At 37.5% G+C, this 22,168-nt stretch overlaps 1 protein-coding gene and 1 pseudogene across 3 annotated transcripts in view; both read right to left on the bottom strand.

The window, feature by feature from the left end:
• The window catches only part of LIN52 (lin-52 DREAM MuvB core complex component), a 126,360-nt gene that overhangs the window by 5,598 nt on the left and 98,594 nt on the right, over positions 1 to 22,168 (bottom strand). Inside the window, exon 6 of one of the 3 annotated variants that reach the window (XM_059915775.1) lies at positions 11,003 to 11,407. The exons of the other annotated variants lie outside the window; for them this stretch is intronic. Within the exon in view, the coding sequence (XP_059771758.1) occupies positions 11,370 to 11,407 (38 nt within the window). The 3' untranslated portion in view covers positions 11,003 to 11,369. Of the gene's footprint in view, positions 1 to 11,002; positions 11,408 to 22,168 lie in introns of those variants that run through there. 3 annotated transcript variants of the gene reach the window in all.
• On the bottom strand, positions 1,755 to 2,595 carry LOC132360842 (small ubiquitin-related modifier 2-like; annotated as a pseudogene).

Raw genomic sequence — 22,168 nt, 5'->3', positions numbered from 1 at the left:
GTGTTAGAAGACCATCCTGGGGACCATAAAATTGCTAGAGAAAGTTTTATCTGGAGTCAACACTATTTCTTAACTATTTTCTGGTTCTGGATTGATTCTCTAGGATTACAAGATTCAACGGGAAGGCAACACTGCTACCACAGTCTAATCACTATGCTAAGAGGGATCCATTGGTCATCAGCCACCAGTGTATGCTCTGCAGAAGAGAAGCACGACCTCCACGTCAAGTCATGATTTACAGGCCCTCCTATGCTGGGCACAGACCATAAACTCAGAAAGCCACAGTCAATACTGTCACCAAAGGGTGAACATGTGAACTGCTGCAGAGTGTGGGACAGGGGACACATTTAAAGACAGCAAATGGATAAACTATAATCAAATTCCAGGTTGATGCAGTTTCTATCACCCCTTCATAGTTTACCTAGGGCTGTCAGGTTCACAGCAGCTGTAAATACCTGGGTATACTTTAGAGAGGTCAGGGCTGAAGGGAGGACTCCATCCTGCTTGCTGTGAAGGTGGTGTGTGCTTTAATGTAATCTCTTCTTTAGACTCTCCAATTCCTCCATCCTACATTTAGCCTTGCCTCTGGCTCCCTTTCCACAATGGCTATCCCCAAACTGCCTTCTCTGCAGTAAATCTTCCGGTGGCTGGTTGAAAAAGATTCAGTGGTACAGACTGATTTCTCACCGGTGAGGGCATGAGGGATTACCAGAGGCACCCTGGTTAACGAGATTGGGTGCAGAATCTCTCATGAGACCAGCCCTCTATGCCAGGGCTTTGCACCTTTCGCCCATGACATATGGGTTTCATTACAGAAAGATTTTCCAGATTATAACTTTGAGGCAATTGCCTAATAAAATTCTGCTTGTATTTAATATAGGGAACAATGTAAAGATTAAGTAACTTTTAATGAAATGGAAGAAACTCACAGCATTTGGTTTGCAGTTCCAATGCAAACTACTTTAAATATTTATATTGTGCCTCAATATAATTAAATCAATATAATTAAAAACATTAGCGAGGCGGATGGTTCTCTCACATCCTGAAAAGCAACAACAGGCTGTTTAGGAGACTCTGAGTGGCCAGGAAAAAAAGGAGACAGCATAACGCTGTGAAAAGAGCAGGGTATGTATGTATGCATGTATGTATCTATGTATGTATGTATGTATGTATGTATTTATTTATTTATTTATTTATTTAGGCTACGCTGTGCAGCTTGCAGGACCCTAGTTCCCTGACCAGGGATCGAACCCGGGCCCCCAGTAATGGAAGCGTGGAGTCCTAACCACTGGACCACCAAGGAATTCCCAAGAGCAGGGCTTTTAGCATTGGACAGGCTTGGATTCAAACCCCAGCTCCTACACTGAGCCTGAACCACTGCGGGCAAGTCACCCAAGTCATCTCTCTGTGTATCAGTCACCTCATCTGTTCAAGATGGGATTAATACAAGGGTCACACAGGCATTCTGTAAATGCTAGCTACTGTATGACTCTTTCTTTCATGTCAAACAAGAAGTTTATTTAAGCAACAAGATACTTGATGGGAAAATTATCTAGGATTCATTTCGTTTAGAGTAATTTATCCCTGCTTAAAGACAGATTGCCTTACATGTAACAGCTATGTACAAAAAAAGTTATAAAACTGCCCTGGGTTTTACAGTGATAAAGTGAAAAACATTAAAATTCTCCAATGGAACAAGGTATGCAAGGATTTTTGTTTGTTTGATTTCTGTTAAACAGTGAGAGCAAAATAACTTACTGGAATATGAAAGACAAGGGCTGAATGAGCACGCCACTAATGGAGAGAGGGGGGGACTGTTACAGAACCAGAATTCTGCCCCAGTTGTTGTCAAGCAAAACATAACACTGGTCATTTAGCTTAAAAAAAAAAAAAGCCAATATGCTTGTGTACACTAGTTACTTCAACTACAATAAAGACGTGAGGAAGGGGTATATGAAAGAATAGAGAAATCCATACTGTAGTAGTCAGGATCTGGGAGAACCAAACTGCAGTCTTCTAACTGCGAATGTCTTCTTGGTCCGTGGGAACTGAGATCTGGAGTACAGAGCAAGTTCCCTTCATAGCAGACACCTCCTGTCTGCTGCTGGAACACACTGACGGCATCTTGGCTACTACAGTATGGATTTCTCTGTTCTTCCATGTACCCTTTCCTCACTCCTTTACTGTACTTAAAGTAACTGGTGATGTACACGAGCATATTCCCTTTATTTTTTTTAAGCTAAATCACCAATGCTATGTTTTGATCGACAACAACTGGGGCAGAATGCTGGTTCCGTGACAGCCCCCCCGCTCCTCCATTAGTGGCATGCTCACTCAGCCCTTGTCTTTCATAATCCAGTAAGTTATTTTGCTCTCACAGTGTGTCTGTTTCATGAATTGGCTGCCCATTAAACTGGAATCTGACCTACCTCATTGACAAACCCTGTCATTCACAGTAAGCCTTCATTAGTTTACTAAGTGGCGTATGCTTAATCTTAATCTGTGCGCCACAGAACTGTCCTGCCCCGCCACCTTCAAATTAATATGATCATTGTTCTTAGCCTTGACTCCTTCCTTGGGCTTTCCATCGGTCATGGGAAACAACGGAGTCTCCGCAGCTGCCATTTCACAAAAGAGAAAAGGTACCAGGTCAGTACCGAATGCGCACACAAGCAGCACCAGGAGTGGCAAAAAGAGGATGAACTATTTATTTTTTAAAGGCTCTCAAATGTAAAACAAAGGAAAACATGCCTGACTTGCATCTGTGTAACATGTATGCTCTGGAGGTTCAAACCTGGGTACTAGTTAGAGGCAGCGACCTTCCTTAACTACACCAGCAGCTACTTCTAGCAAAAAGGAGCACATAAAACCCTAGTTAGTTTGGTTTAAATCAATGTGCTAAAAGGTTATCTATTTAACTAGATTTATAGAAGATGTTTTGTAGAAATGATGCCATTTGTTATGATTACAGTTTCGACTTTTCTTTAACAATTATTTTTTAGTTGAAGGCGTTCTAATTCCGCTGAGGGACCTCCTAGTCATCAGTGTGTGCTATGCAGGAGAGAAGCATGAAGGGGATGGATGAATAGTTAAGTCAGCCACATAAAGAGCCTACCTACTATGTACTAGGTATTAGGGAAAATTCAAATAAATGAGAAGTGGCCTTTGAGATGGAGCTAGCTAGCTGTTCACAGGTACCTTGGTACATCAGAGGAGAACAAAGGAAACCAATGTGATTTACAGTGCTGATTTCTCTCTCACAGGAATGGGGAAGTTTTCCTGTCACTCTGGCATAGGGCCGGCGTACAGCAGAGCAGTTCCAGGCAGGCTGCCAGACTGAGATTCTTCACCATGCTCCAGTTCAGACCTCTGCAAAAACCTATCACTAAGTGATCAATAATTCAAGTCAAGGACTAAGCACTTTATAATGCCTCTGATATGAGAGTGGCTGGGGCCACTGTCAAGAGCAGAAGGTGCTATGAACTGAGCATGGTATTCCTGGATGAGAAGGAACTCTCTTGGGACCTCATTTGAATACTTGGTGGCCCTCAGAAAATGGTGTAATTGCAATATGGTCTACTGACCATTCTCAGTCAACTCTTGTGGGAGAGTCCACTCAAGTTAAGAGTTTATGGTAGAGGGACTTCCCTGGTGGCGCAGTGGTTAAGAATCCGCCTGCCAATGCAGGGGACACAGGTTCAAGCCCTGGTCCAAGAACATCCCACGTGCCGCAGAGCAACTAAGCCCGTGCACTACAACTACTGAGCCTGCACTCTAGAGCCCGTGTGCCACAACTACTGAAGCCCAAGCGCCTAGAGCCCGTGCACCGCAGTGAAGACCCAATGCAGCCAAAAATAAATAAATTAAAATAAATAAATTTTTAAAAAAAGATTTTATGGTAGAAATCTCACTTTTCTCTAAAATATATAAAAGCAGCATTTGAAGGCAGACAGAACAGCCTTAGGCTTTTGCCCAAAATTCTTTGAGAATGAAATAATATCTAAGAAAAAAACAGTCTGGATGCTATATCCATGACCAAACTATCATTGACTATGAAAATCTTCATCCTAAGAATTCTCAGAAAATCCTTTTTGGGGCACACTTCCCAGATTCTCTTTCTATTGAGTGTCTTGTCTCTCTAACATGACTTTTTCTTCCAAAAGAGTGGGGTGGCTAAGAACCGTGTTCTCTCCAGTGAATTCAGGAAAAGATAATTTTATATCAAACATGTTTTTTTCAATTCATAGCAAGGGCCACTTCCAGAGAATGTTTTATCCAAGAAGTAATATAAAAAAGAAAAGCCAGGACTCAATGTACAGGTAAATGCATTTGGACAGTTCCAATATGGAAAATAATTTTAATGGCTTTTCACAACAGGGGGAAAAAAAGGACAGAAACATCCAGCCAACAGATTTATTCTCAGAATATAAAACATCAAGCAGGAACATAAAATACGGGAAGTGTCATCCATGATGCCTGAAGACTGAAAGAAGCAGAAGAATCTTAATTGTCAGGTATTTGAAAAATGCTGTATTCAGGTGAAAGCCTATGTTTCTCCATCAACTCTCCTTGCTCTGCCCTCTTTCAAGAGCAAACCAAGACTAGATTTCAAATATTCAATCCTTTTTATCATCCTTCTCCCTACTAAAAAACAAACCAAAACAGTAACAACAAATCCCAAAGATCTGTGTTCAAGAAATGAGACCTAAAAACTTATTTGTATTTTGTTTCCTCTTCAGAGGGCCTCACAGGCCTATTTCACTTGGTTCTACTTCCAAGGGTAAACTCAGTTGAATGAAAGGCAATGAGATCAAAGCAATGGATTAATATACTCGGGGCAAACTTTTATTAAATACTCATAAATTTTTGCAGAACATTCACACTTCAGGGCCTTTACATAGTAATACATCGTGGTGAAACACTTATTGTGACCAAAGGCTAGTAGCTTCACACAGTCTTAATTTCCTCATTCATAAAGTGAGTACAGCAATAATAATCTATCATGTAAGGTTAAGAAAGAACTAGTCAAAGTGACTTCATCAGGACACAAAATATTTTGCCTCAAGTTAGAGTAATTAATTCACAGGCAATATCCCACTCCCAGGAAAATCAGACCAAGATCACAGTATAGATGAATTTCAAAGGACTTGGATATTAAGAAAATCCTCCTGCTTGGAACACCTCCACCTCAAGGTGCTGGCAGCAGCAAACGTCTACAGAGGATGGAGGCCCCAGTCTTCTTGACCCACAGGGCAGGGAAAGAGTTACATCTTCACACTGTGAAGCCAATAAAAACCTCTCTTGATTATAATTTAGATAAGAACCACTGGATTGAATAATAATGTCTGAAACTCCCCTGGCTGTTTCACCTTGAGACGTCCATCACTGGGTTAAACATGATGCTAATTGCATTTGGATTGATTAATTTCTCTCACTCCTGTCTATTCGAATAACGCTTAACAAAATAATCATAGCACCCAGAGCCAAATCTTTTCCGTCAAAGGAATGAAGCCATCAGAACAGGCAGAGATGAAAGAAATGAAGATGACCCGTAATTACAGCTACGGTGATACCATTACCATATTATACGAAATGAGTGTGGGGGGGAGGGGGAGGAGAGGGAGGAGAGGCTGAGATTATTTATTTTTTTTAATGAAACGCTACGACCTAAGAATATAGATTTGACATCAAGTGGAACACAGAGAAATATAGAACTTTAAAAAAATACAAATATTGCTCATGAAATTGCAAAATCCGACAAACACTGAGGCCCAAGATACATCAAATGTCTTGGGCTGTGAGCAGGTATTATTCATGCCACTATTTTTTCACCACAATATCACTTTGTGTATGACTTACATGGAGATATAAGATGCTGTCTTGATACCACAAGCACTCCTATAGTTACTGGAGAATTTTTCTTTAAGCCAGGGAATAATATCATTTTATTATAATTTTGTTAGAGGTGGCCTTGTTTGTTAAATTAGAATCTGACTTTTAACTGCAGGTAGTTCCAGTTTAAGACACCAAAGAAAATGTCTATGATTGTTCACGCATGGTTCATCGGACAGTAGTATGGACTTAACTCACCAGAAAGGAAGAATATATTTCCCTACTTTCTTGTTGTTTGATATGACCTTTTAATATATATGATATAGAAAAACCTATGATCGCATAGGATTTGAGCTTTGGTCTGAATCTATGACTTCTTAGATGGTGATCTCCGGTAAATTATGTAGCCTCTTTGTGCCTCAGTTCCTTCATCTGTAAAACGGGGGTTAGTACCTACCTGAGTGGGTTGTATGAGACTTAAGACAATACATTTAAGTGCTCAGTAAGTGCTGGCACAAGAAAAAATTTCCCCCTAAGATTAATTTTATGGCTATTTACAGAACCTTGAACGTGTTTTTGTTTTTGTTTTGGCCAGTCTGCGAGGCATGCAGGATCTTAGTTCCCTGACAAGGGACCTAACCCTCATCCCCCGCAGTGGAAGCACAGCATCTTAACCACTGGCCTGCCAGGCAAGTCCCTTGAACGTTTTGGTTATTTCATTTAATGAAGTTATTTCAAATAGACACTGTAAAGTACCTTGAATATAGATTTTAACAAATATTTGTGAAATAAATAAATAGGATACTTAGAAGGTGCATTATTTTAATAGGCTAGAAATATCTGGGGGATATTTTTGCTACGGTATTTTATTTATTTTATTTCAATTTTAAAATTTTATTTATTTATTTTTTTAACATCTTTATTGGAGTATAATTGCTTTACAATGGTGTGTTAGTTTCTGCTTTATAACAAAGTGAATCAGCTATACATATACATATATCCCCATATCTCTTCCCTCTTGCGTCTCCCTCCCTCCCATCCTCCCTATGCCACCCCTCTAGGTGGTCACAAAGCACAGAGCTGATCTCCCTGTGCTATGCGGCTGCTTCCCACTAGCTATCGGTTTTACATTTGGTAGTGTATATATGTCCATGCCGCTCTCTCACTTTGTCCCAGCTTACCCTTCCCCCTACCCGTGTCCTCAAGTCCATTCTCTAGTAGGTCTGCATCTTTATTCCTGTCCTACCCCTAGGTTCTTGCTACAGTATTTTAAACAGAGAACCATCATTAAGTCGAAAACAATAAAAACAGATATTGAAATTGTTTTACTTAGCTTGGACAAGAAGACATGTTTTTCTATTCTGTTATATAACAAATACTCCCAAAGAAAACAAGCATATGTATTCTGAATTTGTAATCATTCAGTAGTAAATGTGAACAATGCTTTAAAAGAAAAAAAACAAAACACTGTATTTCTGCCAGGTTAAAACAAGAGTCTAAACCATTTACTATGTTAAGTTGGTATTCTCTGCTTTCTTTCTGGTTAAGAGAGGCAATGTATACAGTAAAAAGGATTTCTCTTATCTGGCTTTGGAATTAAATGGGTCTAGCCTTGATTCAAATCCCAGCCCCCCCCCCCACCACCCCCATTTACAGGTTTTAAGACCTTAACCAAATTATTTTTATGAGCATCAGTTTTCTCATTCATAAAATGTAATTATAAAATAGACTTTGCAGTCTTGTGAGATAAAATGAGGTATGAAAATCCTTTATATTGCCTGGCATATAGTAGGAAAGTCTATAAATGGCGGTGTTAATCATTTTTTTAATCTGTCAAATCTCAGTTCAAACGTCACCTTTTCAAAGAAGCCTTCTGTGGCCACCCTATCCAAAGTGAGTCCTCTTGGTTACTTTCTTTCATATCAACACATTTACTTCCTTCACAGCACTTACCAAAATCTGAAATTAACTTTGTTTATTTCCCTTCCTGCTCCTTGAAGTTCTACAGAGCCTCCTGCTCTATCCCCAGCAACTAGAACAATACCAGGCACATGGGAGGTGGTCAACTATATATCCATTGAAATAATTTATTCATATATGAGGAAAGAGGAAATCTGCTTCCTTTTCAATTCTTAATTCAACACTGTGCATAAGAAATTTTTGTCCTAGTAAAATTACCTATGTTTTTTACCCTTTGACCCAGCAATTTTACTTCTAGGTAGCTACCCAAAGATACACCAGCAAAAATATTAAATAGGGTATTCATATTCCTATTCATTTCAGCACTATCTGTAATAACTGAAGATTGGAAACAACTCAAATGTCCATTTTTAGGGAAGGGACTCCATATTATAGAGTACTGTGCAACTGTATGAAGGAATGAAGAAGAGACCTATATATTGCTATGGAGCGATCTCCAGAACATACTGCTGAGCGGAAAAAAAGCAAGGTGCAGAACACTATGTATAGAATATTACCTTATGTGGAAAATCAGGACATGGAGAAATACACAGGTATATTTACTTATATTTTCAAAAGAAATAATGGAAGGATAAAGTTTAGTATTTGTTTTTACTAATAAAGATGGTTACCTAGAAGAGGAAAAAGAGAGGGGGATAGGATAGAAGTGGAAGGTAGACACTTTGGATGTACCTTATTTTATACGTTTTACTTTGGGACACCATATAAATATTTTATACATTAAAAAATTTATTAAATAGAAGAACGGCAATCTCTAAAAATGGAAATAAACTGAAAATAACTTGAATCTCTAAAATTTGGCAATAACCACACAGTACAAAAGTTTAAATAATTCTAAAAGACATATTCTGACTATATATCCCTACAAGTATATATCCTAAAGATATAAATGAGGCACAGAGAAATCTTAAATTGCATTCAGCAGTCTTGTTGTTATATGTAGTTAGTTCTTTTGATGCTATTCTCACTGTGGATTAAAACATAAATAATTATGTTAGTTATTAGAAATCAAGATTTCCAGAGTAAAAGACATACTATTATAAAATCAAATACATTGTATATGAGAAAAGAATCTAAAAAAGAATGAATATATGTATATGTATAACTGAATAACTTTGCCGTGCTCCTGAAACTAACATAACGTTGTAAATCAACTGAACTCCAATAAAATTAAAATTTAAAAAATCAAATACATTAAATTAAAACCCTTAAACATCTTTAATTTGAACTGGGCATATTGGTAGGAACACAATTTCTTTTTCTCTTAAAAAACAAAACAACAACAACTCATTTACCAACCCTGTCCATGGAAAAGGCCCAGAAGCAATGACAGTCCAATACCAATTAATACTCTTAGTACTTAGATTTCTACTAAAATGAAGATTTCTACTCCCAGGGTTCCTTGGAGAAATGGATGAGATTCTAAGTCTGAAGTAAATGAACAAGGAATATCTTGACACGCTGAAAGGAAGGAAGTTACCAAAGATTACTAGGGTCATGTCAAATGACACAGAAGTCAGCATAAAGGGGTGTCCACTAACTAAAGATGGGATAGTTTTGAGTGTCAAAAAGAATAATGATTATAGTACTTAGAAATACATTAAATAGTATTTTAATGTATTATATTTAATATAATATTAATATAATGTATTATATTAATATAATGTATTATATCAAATTAATATTATATTAAATCATAATACATTATATTATATATATTGTATTATATTAAATTATAATACACTAGTATACTGTATTATATTTAATATATTTAATATTTAATATATTATATTTTACTATAATATTTCTTAAAAGCCCTCAGTCACTTCAACTCATTTCGTGTTCTGAAAATCGGTAAGTAAAAGGGGGGAAAAAATCAAGCATTTTTTCTGCCTTTCCTCTTTGGACTGCATTTCAGGGAAACCAAATAGTTGCTGATTTATTAGAATAGTAATCATTATCATTATTATTATTATGGAAAGGATGAGACTGATACCACCTAAACCCACTGATCTTCACTGAAACTGGAACAAATGAAGGTCCTGTGTTTCATACACAGCAATACCAAGTACACTTATGAAGCATTCTTGCCAAAAAGACTGACTCCGAACCCACTTTATTCTCTAACTCTACTAGATTACAGGAAATCTGGGGGAAAAGAGGACCATGTGGAATGCTACCACCATGATAAAAATCATCCAAATTTAAAATGTGGGAGCTCCTCCTGGACAAACAACCCAGTTTCTTCAGCAATTAAATAGCATGGGGCGGGGGGGATAACCTAGAAGAAGAAGAGTGTGCTTATAGAGAAGATTAAGTGACTGACGACTGATGTCAATCAAATGCAATGTGTAGACCTTGTCCAGATGTTGACTCATACAAACCAACTGTGAAAAACACAATTTTTAACCAAACTGGACATGGACTATAAGACGTTACTAAGGAATTGTTATTTTATTTTGTTTGGTGTAATAATTGTGTGTGTTTTTTAAAGGCCTTCTTGGTTAGAGATACATACTAAATTATTTATGAATGACATGGTACTAGGATTTGCTTTAAAATACTCCAGCCAACAACACAACCACAACAAAAAGTGGGATATAAGGGGGCAGAGATAAAACAAGAAAGGCAGAAAGTTGACAATTATTGAAGCTGGGGATGGGTACGTGGAGTTCATTATAGCATTCTTTCTAGTTAGTATATGCTTGGAAAATCTCCATAGTAAACAGAAAACTTCACCAAATGCTTCTCTGGAAATACAGCTTTTTCTCATTATCACTACATATCATAATACAATGAAGAGTAGGCCAGGGAACAGAGATGGGGATAGTTAATTCTGCAGAGGACTTGGAAATGGATGGACAGGAAAAGCTGTAGAAAGGGGGTGACTTTTCATGTCATGAATGTTTATTTCCATTGTTAAATTCTTTGGATGAGGAACAAATTACACATGACTAAACAATCAAAAGCAGATTACATATTTTTTAAACTCTACCAAATCTAACTCAGGTTAAGCCTAATAATAATAAGCTGCTGCCTTCCAACCTTTCTTATTTAAGAAATCATACTGACAAATCTAAGAGCACAATTTTCAATTTATTCATAAAATAGCTACGAGGGAAGCTCTCTGGTTCAACATTTTGCTTCTAAAAAATTCTTTGGGAGGTGGAGAGAATGAGTCTTTGGTCACTCATTTATTTATTTATTTATTTATTTATTTATTTATTTATTTAATTTATTTATTTATTCTTGGCTGCGTTGGGTCTTTGTTGCTGCGCACAGGCTTTCTCTAGTTGCAGAGAGCGGGGGCTGCTCTTTGTTGCGGTGCATGGGCTTCTCATTGCGGTGGCTTCTCTTGTTGCAGAGCATGGGCTCTAGGTGCTCAGGCTTCAGTAGTTGTGGCTCGTGAGCTCTAGAGCACAGGCTCAGTAGTTGTGGCGCATGGGCTTAGTTGCTCCGCAGCACGTGGGATCTTCCTGGACCAGGGCTCGAACCCATGTCCCCTGCATTGGCAGGCAGATTCTTAACCACTGTGCCACCAGGGAAGTCCAAGTTACTCATTTATTGAATCTTCTCAGAAAAAGCGTTAGGGTTGCTACAGCAGAAATTAACACATTGTAAATCAACTATACTTCAATAAAATTAAAAAAAAAAAAAGCTTTAGGGTTGGTAGCAAGCCTAACTTTAAGGTTGAGGCCAGTCCAATAGCTAAAAGGAGTAGCTTAATCTAAACAAAGTTACAAAAGGAATAGCTTAATCTAAACGTTCACTAGTCCAGTTAAACTTCAGCTAGTTTTTCCTCATACTATCAACAACTGTGAATATAAATGACCTCAATAATCCTACTTCACTTTCATCACTCTTTTACTTCACAGATGACGATTTGTCCAATTTTAACACAAATTACTTGTTCTACCTGATAATTTGATTTTTAATTGTTGGCATTGTGGTTTCACATATGTATGGTTCATGTTTTCAACTTGACCAGACAATAAGTTCATCAATGGTAGAGACTTTTTTTTTTTTAATTTTATTGATTTATTTATTTATTTTTGGCTGTGTTGGGTCTTCGTTTCTGTGCGAGGGCTTTCTCCAGTTGCGGCAAGCGGGGGCCACTCTTCATCGTAGTGCGTGGGCCTCTCACTATCGTGGCCTCTCTTGTTGAGGAGCACAGGCTCCAGACGCGCAGGCTCAGTAGTTGTGGCTCATGGGCCTAGTTGCTCTGTGGCATGTGGGATCTTCCCAGACCAGGGCTCGAACCCGCGTCCCCTGCATTGGCAGGCAGATTCTCAACCACTGCGCCACCAGGGAAGCCCAATGGTAGAGACTTTTAAAGATATTTTCCCTAACAGACTTGGAAAAAATATCCAATATATAGTACTTATCCAGTAAGGCTTAATTTAAAAATCCTCTTTTTCCTCTAAAATAATGTAGTAGTACAAATATACAACAATTACTGTCTTCACTTGATTATGAATTTCTTTTAAAACCACATCACATCAAGGTAAGAACTTGATCATATGACATGTCTACTTAGGAAGTCATATTGAGATAGGCTGGGACCTGGGACCTTTTACTGGAGTGCTTGCACCTGGACTAACATCTCTTTGAGTGACAATACAAAGAAACTATAAGGGACTAAAAACAACTGCACACGTGCACAGTTGGGGCAATTATGATCAACAGGATTCAAAAAGGCCACAAACCAACCGCCATTTCTGAGGTGCTAAGAGCAAAAGCAGGGCACTGTGCATGATCCCTGTACATGGCACCACTAAAGGGGTGGGCAGATCACCTAAGCTACACCTCCTGCCCAACCCATGGACCACCCCCCGTTGTTACCCCTTTTAAGGACCCAAGCAGCTCCTCTCAGGAAGAGAGCAAGAGTACCTGTCTCTTGTTTTCACCCCCTTGTACTGCAGCACGAGCCCCAATAAAGCCTTGACTGGAATTCTCATCTGGCCTCTTATCAATTTCTATTGAATAAAGAGTCCAAGGGCCCAGGTCCATAACAATATGGTAGTGGTTATTTTCCTTGTGAGTAGAAATTACAGCTAGTTAACCTTTTTTTTCAAAATATCCAGTTTTGATGTTTCTGAAAAATCTTATTTACAACATTTGTGAATTATTAACATAAAAGAATTAGAACACAAAAATATCCTCAGCCAGAAAATTATATTATACTGTGTATAATAGTCTGCTTCATTGAAACTCCAGAGTTTAACCTATACATAGTTAACATACTAATAGGCATGTACTGAATGAAAAAAACACTCTTTCATTGATAGTACAGGTCATAATTTAGGATCTTAAAAACAACTTATGTATGATCAATATGGCAAAATATAATAGAAGGGGAAATATGGTTAGATATTATATAAACATTTACTATAATGCTTAATAATTAAAGTTAAAATATCTTTTTCATTAATTTTATTTGCATTCAAACCAATAAAGAAGTGAAAGTGAAAAGAAGCATTTTATAGATGGTAGACCACTGGCCTCAAAATCAAAGGTCAGAGTTCTAAACTAGTTTCATCAGCTAGTCAACAAGTTCTTACTGCTCGCCCATTACATACTCTTGTGCTGCAGATAATGAGACACCAAGAGAGATCAACCAATCTTCCTTTGAAAAACCCTCCCTTCCTCCTCTGGTCACTAAACTAACTAAAGTTTGCTCATCAACAGCTTAATTGTGCTCTGTGTAGATACTTATGGAGTACTTTTTTCCCCCCAAGACCTTAAAAAGAAAGTTAGGTGGGGAAATCAGGAACAGATCCTATTTCAATATAGTAGAGGTTTTCAGGTAGGTTAGTTAGCATTTATTACCTGTATCAGTGGTTCTCAAGGTGTGGTCCCTAGACCAACCACATTAGCGTCACTTTGGGAACACGTTAGACATACACATTGTCAGGTCTCCATCTCAGATCTACTGAATCAGAAACTCTAGAGGCAGTTCTAATTCATTACTAAAAGAATTACTAATAAAATTTTAATTTTATTAAAATTATGATCATAAAGCATATTTCTTACCATAAAGTTAGAGAGGGGCTTCCCTGGTGGCGCAGTGGTTAAGAACCTGCCTGCCAACGCAGGGGACATGCATTTGAGCCCTGGTCCGGGAAGATCCCACATGCCGTGGAGCAACTAAGCGTGTGCATCACAACTACTGAGCCTGCGCTCTAGAGCCCACAAGCCACAACTACTGAGCCCGTGTGCCACAACTACTGAAGCCCGCACACCTAGAGCCCATGATCCACAACAAGAGAAGCCACTGCAATGAGAAGCCCACACACCGCAATGAAGAGTAACCCCCGCTCGCCGCAACTAGAGAAAGCCTGCGCACAGCAACAAAGACCCAATGCAACCAAAAATAATTAATTAATTAATTAATTTTAAAAATCATATTAAAAGTAGAAGAGAGAGACTATCTGCTCTATGAGCAACAAAGGGAGAAATTAAAATTCAGCCAAGGATTAGAATTTTTACCAAAACTTCAGCTCTATCTCTAGTGCCATGCATTATGCTTAATGTTAAGGTTATAATATAATCCTTAACCTTCCTTGAGAATCTGTCAGAAGACAGACTGGAAAATAAATAATTATCAAGTAATGTCATCCAAGCTATAAGAGGAGTATATAACACATTATGAAGACAGACACGGGGATAATTAATTCTGCAGAAGGTTTGGGTTGGATGGACAGGAAAAGCTTTAGAAAAGAAGTGATATTTGAACAGACCCTTTAGGAATATACTATGTAGGAACACCCCTGCAAGCTAAGGACAGCTCCTTTTTAAATGCTTTCCGCTAGGCCACCGGTGTAAAATGCAAGTGAACATTATGAAATAGATCTTAAAATAAGCTTTAAGTACCCTCTTAATTCCCAGCATCATTTGGGACTTCTTGTGGATACCAAAGTAGTATAAGAAATGGCCCTGCTTTAAGAAATTAAATCACAAATAACAAATTTGATCTATCCAAAATTTGGCAGAAACTAAACCAATTATAACTATTCACCGTATTTGGTTAAGCAAAAAGCCGTGACAGTCAACAACCAAACAACAGTTAAGTCAAGTGACTTGTTCCTAAGTCTAGTTTCTTTTTGTAGATTGACGTTTTCGCAAGATTTTTTAAAAAATGGAGACAGCTACCATGCTTTTATTTTAAAGGCTTTATTTAAATGCTTTTATTCTTATTCAGAAGAAATAATTTATAAAGTCCAGGGTTGAGAATACTATCCTAATGAGTTAAAAATTCTGTGCTTGTAAGATCAACCTGAAATAATTCCATCTAAAAACCACATTTTATTTTATTTTAGTTTATAAATTTATTTATTTATTTATTTTTGGCTGCGTTGGGTCTTTGTTTATTTTTGGCTGCATTGGGTCTTCGTTGCTGCACGTGGGCTTTCTAGTTGCAGCAAGTGGGGGTACTCTTCGTTGCGCTGCACGGGCTTCGCGCTACAGTGGCTTCTCTTGTTGTGGAGCACAGGCTCTAGGCACATGGGCTTCAGTAGTTGTGGCTCTTGGGCTCTAGAGTGCAGAGCTCAGTAGTTATGGCACAAGGGTTTAGTTGCTCCACGGCATGTGGGACCAGGGCTCGAACCTGTGTCCCCTGCATTGGCAGGCAGATTCTTAACCACTGCGCCACCAGGGAAGTCCCTAAAAACCACATTTTAAATCAGCTTTTTCCTCTCTATTCATGTTGATTCTAATAAACTAGCATTCCTGTAACCAAACATACCTAACACTCATTTTTTTGGAAGGTAGAGAGACTATAAAGGCTAGTTTTCATAATTTGCTAAAAAGTTTATTTTAAAGACTATTTATTAAGTCCCTGGTACTTTAGCTCTGATTTGATTTAGGGGTACTATTTCTAATAAATCCAGAGTTGAGTCAAAGGCCAGAAGACAATGTGAATAAAACACTTAAATAGTCCTACCATTAATCACATTCTTTGAACTGCTTTCTTAATGATTACCCAAGTGCAGCTTGAGTTACTGGGTACATTCACTTCATCTGTATAATCAGTGATGTGTCTTTGAGGCTAAATGTCAATACAGAAATGAATTTCTATGTGCCAGAAGCATTCTATTCTTTCAAAGTTTCACTCTATGCAAAAACAAAACAAGAATATATGACTGAGATTAAAAATAACAACAAAACAGAGGGTATGACCTATTGTTGTCATTTAGCCATGACAGTCAGCCAACTGTAACTGGATTCACAATAAGCCATTCTTCTCCATTCTAGCTCAAGATATGAAATATCAAACTCTAGAGTCCTTTGAAATGGAATCCAATACTGACAGTGATGAAAGCAAAAAGGCTTCTGTTTTTGCTTACCCAGTCAGTTTTTGAGTGACTCAAAATGACAAATGAGAGACCAATAAATGGTTGTTACCTTTAAGTTTAGCAAAATGTATTTAGATCACTGGGTGATATATATTGTACTTATACTAAGTTAAAACTATATCCAGGGTATTCCAATGCAAAACTTATAATATACAAACACACCCCCACATCAAAAGAAAGTTTAAAATGATGATGACACAAAAACTTGCACACGAATGTTCATAGTAGCATTTTCATAACAGCCAAAAAGTGGAAATTCCCAAATGTCCATCAACTGATGAACAATGTGATATATCCATATAATGGAATATTATTTGGCAATAAAAAGGAATGAAATCCAGAGACAACAAGCAGGTTAGTGATTACTTAGGGCTGACTGGGGAGTGGGAAGTGGAGTCGGGGGAATGGGAGTGGCCGCTAATGGGTATGGGGTTTCTTTTTGGGGTGATGGAAATATTCCAAAATTAGATTGTCATGATGGTTGCACACTTCCGTGAATATATTAAAAACGCACTGTACATTTTAAATGGATGAATTTTATAGTATGTGTAAAATATCTCAATAATGCTCTTTTTAAAAAAATGGGTGACGTGTAGAGCTGTGCAAAAATTAAATGCAGAAGAATAAGAAGTCCCTTGGACTCAAGTGAAACCCCTGATAAAGAGGCTTCGCACAGGGAAGATACAAGCTAACAGAATCTGGGTTTCTCCACTGAAGACATAAGCATCCAGTTCTTACCTCTACCCTGAGGCACAAAGAAAAATAGCCCTTTCCTCCTGGACTTGTTCTTGCTAAAGAACTAACTGAAAGTCTAACTAATCAACATTCTTGATAAAACTGGGTGTTGGGACATTACTGCCAATATACTTCAAGAGAAAATATACTTCATAACTTCAATTGTTTAAATTCAGGTTAAAGGAATTCCCTGGTGGCGCAGTGGTTGGGAATCTGCCTGCCAATGCAGGGGACACGGGTTCAAGCCCTGGTCCGGGAAGATCCCACATGCCAAGGAGCAACTAAACCCGTGCGCCACAACTACTGAGCCTGCACTCTAGAGCCCACAAGCCACAACTACTGAGCCCGTGTGCCACAATTACTGAAGCCCGCATGCCTAGAGACCATGCTCCGCAGCAAAGAGAAGCCGCCGCAATGAGAAGCCCGCGTACCACAACAAAGAGTAGCTCCTGCTCGCCGCAACTAGAGAAAGGCTGCGTGCAGCAACGAAGACCCAGAGCAGCCAAAAATAAATAAATAAATAAATTTAAAAAATAAATTCAGATTAATATCAGAATTTGTATTTATGTACTTTTTGAAAGCAAAGATACTATATTTTGAATTACAATAAGTATAGTACTTGGATTACTTAGACACTATGAATAATTATTTGAAAAATGTTCCTTTTGTTTAATGACTAAATATTCATCCCAGGAAGTCAGAATGCAATTAAATTTAATATAAGTAGATTAGATTAATGCAAATGCACTAAATGCAAAAGCATTTAACAAAGCTATATATTTAAGCATATCAAAATCCATGAAATGAAAGATTAAGATTTCTATGAAAGCTAAGTAATCCTCAGTATATGTAAATAATTGGGTAAATGTAATAACTGAATTATCAATCCTAACTCAGATCACGAGCAATAAAGACAATTTTATTTACACAAAAGCATTTAATTGTAGACTTCCCACGTGCTCATTATTGTGCTATTCTCTGAAGATAAGAATAATACAGATGGTTCCATTTTTTTTTAATTGGTTCATTCAATATGTACTTATTGAACACAACTTCATATAGGATTAGTAATGCTCACTTTTTCGTATTCACACTTTGAAGAGATTAAAAGATTCAGAAAATCAGTACACAAGTTATTTGTATAGTATAATTTCTCATAGGGGCCATAAAATTGTCACACTAGTTACTTGGTTGCCCTTCAGTCCTGTGTGGCTATTTGAGTAGGATCATTTTCTGATCTGAACACATTCTTACATTCTTAATATATCGGTGAAGCAGAGTTCTCACTTGTTCTAATTAGCGCCATCCTTGGTGCTGACTTGACATTATGCTTCTTACCTCTGACTCAAAACAAATTGTACTCTGCTCCACACATTATATAAAACCTGCTCAGTCCTAAATTCCACCTAACTGGCATCACTGTAATGTTAACACGTTTATTACACATTGTTCAAAATTTAGAGCTCACCCAGGGAAGAGTCTGTGCTGCTGAATGGCTAAGAACCACAATGGCTAACATTTCTGAATGGTGATTATATGTTGGGTACTATTCAAAGCACTTAATACATTATTATTTAAAATCATCACAGTATCCTATAAATAGGTGCCATTTATCATTCCCATTTTACAAACGCGGCACAGAGAGGTTATATAATTTGCTCAAGTTTAAACGCTAATAAGTGGTTGAGACAGGATTAGAATCCAAGTGGCCTTAACTCCAGAGCCTGCTACAGTTATTTCCCGATGGTCCCTGACCTAAGAGAGTTCACAGACTAGAAATATATACATCATTAATAATATAAGTTGATATTGGCTGTAATAGAGGGATGAACAGGAGCACAGAAAAAGGGCTAAGGAAGTGGACAAAGCGTTCCAGGAAGAAGAAACAGCAATCTGTATTTCAAACATTCCAGGCATAAACTTCCCAAGAAATGTGATTTAAGTTTGTTTTAAGAATTAAAATGAAAGACACACGAGATACTCGGTCTAAATCCACTTTCCAAATTCCAGGTCTATGTCAATGCAGACTTTACTCACATAATGACTGTTCATTACTTTTTAGAAAACTTTTTAAAAAAGTCTTTAGTATAATGGCTTTTGTTTTCCTTCTAATTCATGACATTTACTTAGGTTTTCTTTAATGTCTGTCAATAAAGTTTGCAATTTTCTCCATAAAGGTCTTACAAAATTTTTGAGAGATTAAACCTTTAAGTACCATTGGGAAGGTTATCTTTTTTTAAAAAACATGTTATATTCTAATTGTTTCTGGTGTATAAAATACAACAGACTTTTGTTTTTATATAATGGTTTTATAAAAAGTGCTATTTCAACATTGGTGCATTCTGTTCAACACTGTCATTCTCCAGAGAACATCACATGGACCAAATGTGTATTGTCTGCCATGTTTGAACGAACCCCAAACATTTGCTTTGTGAATGTATGCCAACCAAGAGGGATGAAGAGATAACATTTCATCTATAATTCTTTAAAATTTCCATATGATTGAAAGTGCTCTCATGTTTATGCTATGACTTTATTTTTAACTGCAGTTTGAGGGCAAGATAATTTAAGTCCCCTAAAGCTTGAAAAATTAGTGAAGAAAAAAGAAAAAGTGCAGCAAGATGCTCTTTCCAAAAACCAACTCTCTCACATCCACCTCCACAACTACCACCCGCTCAAATCTTTTCTTCCTTTGATAAACACAATAAAGCTTCATTACATTATGTTTGTTATACAATCTGTATTTATTTACTTCTACATTCTTACTACTTAAGCTTGTTTTCACTGTTCAGTTGATATATTTTTCTACCTATGAAATTTGTTTGGGTATCTGTTGGGATGGAATGCATCATAGTTTTTCCTACTAAAAGTAATAAAAATCTTTTTCATTTAATGGCAGAATTTTTCAGAAACACATTAGCTAGGAAGAAATGGGTATTCAAGTACTGGTTCTATGAAACATGTCTCTTCAGGAAATGTGTTGCCTCCCCCACAAATCCAAAATCCTCCTCCTAAAATCCAAACCAAACCTCAACTAATTCATTCTTTGAAAAGCAGCTTTCTTGAGGTATAATTTACATACAATAAATTGCACCTATTTTCAATCACAGTTTAATGAGTTTTCACAGACATTTAAAATTGTGTAACTGCCATGATAATCAAGATATAGAATATTTCTATCAACCCCAATGATTTCCTTGTGCCCTTCTGTAATGAACCCCAATATCACCCTAGTCCTAGGTAACCACTGATTTACTTTGTCACTATAGATTGGATTTGCCTTTTCTAGAATTTCATATGAATAAAATCATATACTAGGTACTCTTTAGCATAACATTTTTTATACCCATCCATATTGCTACCTGTATCAGTAGTTTGTTACTTTTTAGTACTGAGTAGTATTCCATCACATGGGTATACCACAAATTGTTTGTTTGTCCATTCACTGGTTGATAGATGTTTGGGATGTTTCCAACTTAATGGTTGTTATGAATAAAACTGTCATGAACATTTGGTACAGTCTTTGTGCAGATATATGTTTTTATTTATTTTGAGTGAAAAATTAGGAGTGGAATTGGTAGGTTATATGGTAAACATATGTCTAACACTGTAATCGCCAAACTTTTCCTAAGTGGCTGTCCCACCAGCAATGTATAAGTTCTCATTGTTCCACACCCTCCCTAGCACTTGCTATAGTCTGTCTTTAATTCTAGTTATTCCAGGACTTCCCTGGTGGCGGAGTGGTTAAGAATCCGCCTGCCAATACAGGGGACACAGGTTCGAGCCCTGGTCTGGGAAGATCCCACATGCCACGGAGCAACTAAGCCCATGTGCCACAACTACTGAGCCTGCTCTCTAGAACCTGCGAGCCACAACTACTGAGCTCGCATGCCACAACTACTGAAGCCCGTGTGCCTAGAGCCCATGCTCCATGACAAAGAGAAGTCACCACAATGAGAAGCTTGCACACCGCAACGAAGAGTAGCCTCTGCTCTCCGCAACTAGAGAAAGCCCGCGCGCAGCAGCGAAGACCCAACGCAGCCATAAGTAAGTAATTAAGTAAATAAATAAATAAATAAAATAAAACAAAATGTTAAAAAAACCCTCACAGCCAGTGGTGCTCTAACTCATGCCTGGATGAAGCTTATTTAACACGTCTATTTTCTCCGTAAGGCACATCATAGGCTTCTTGGACTTAGGAACACTAGACAGTACTTCAGCATTATGCTTAGGGCCATTCTAAATTGCAAAATCAACAAAAATAATAAAAATGCAAAATACTGGCACTAAATAGGCCATGAAAAGGATGGCACAGCACCATTTTGTTTGACACCAGCTGGGAACACACATGTTGGGCAACTCAAATTTTTGCCACCTGGTGCATATCCACATGACCATAAAAGTACTACAAATATTGGTTTGGGGGTTATAAATTTTAGTAAGTAGGTGAATCTGCAAATATAGAATCTGTGAATGAGGATCAACTGCATATATATTGCAAATATTTTTTCACAGTCTGTGATTTGTGTTTTCATTTTCCTAACGTCTTCTGAAGAGCAAAGGTTTTCTATATTGATAAAGTACAGTTTATCACGTTTTTGTTTTATGGCATATTCTCCCTGTGTTATCTAAGAAGTCTTTGATTATCCTAAGGATGCAAAGATTTTCTCTTATGTTTTCTACTAGAAGTTTTAGGGTTTCAGCTTTTACATTTACATCCATGATCTATTTTCAGTTCATTTTTTTTATGATGTGAGGTAAGGGTCAAGGTCCATTTCTTCCCACATAGATATTCAGTTGTTCCAGCACTATTTGTTGAAAGACTATCCTTGTATTGTTTTGGCACTTTTATCAAAAACCAATTGACTACATATATATGGGTGTATTTCTGGACTCTTTATCCTGTTTTATTCATCTCTATGCCTGTCTTTATGTCAAAGCCAAGCTATCTTGATAACTGTAGTTTTACAGAAAGACTAGAAAGCAGGTTGTGTAAATCCTCCAACATTGTGGGGGTTTTTTGTTTTGTTTTGTTTTTAATTTTTTGGCCACACCGTGCAGCATGTGGGATCTTAGTTCCCCAACCAGGGATCGAACCCGTGCCCCATGCATTGGAAGCATGGAGTCTTAAACCCTGGACCACCAGGGAAGCCCCCAACATTTTGTTTTTTGTTTTCAAAATTGTTCTGGTCATTAGGTCCTTGGCATTTCCATATAAACTTTAGAATCATTCAGCTTTCAATTTCTCAAGAAGGCCTGGTAGGATT

The sequence above is a fragment of the Balaenoptera ricei genome, chromosome 2 (assembly GCF_028023285.1).
Source record: "Balaenoptera ricei isolate mBalRic1 chromosome 2, mBalRic1.hap2, whole genome shotgun sequence".
Lineage (NCBI taxonomy): Eukaryota > Metazoa > Chordata > Mammalia > Artiodactyla > Balaenopteridae > Balaenoptera > Balaenoptera ricei.
This window is presented reverse-complemented; position numbering and strand designations above follow the sequence as displayed.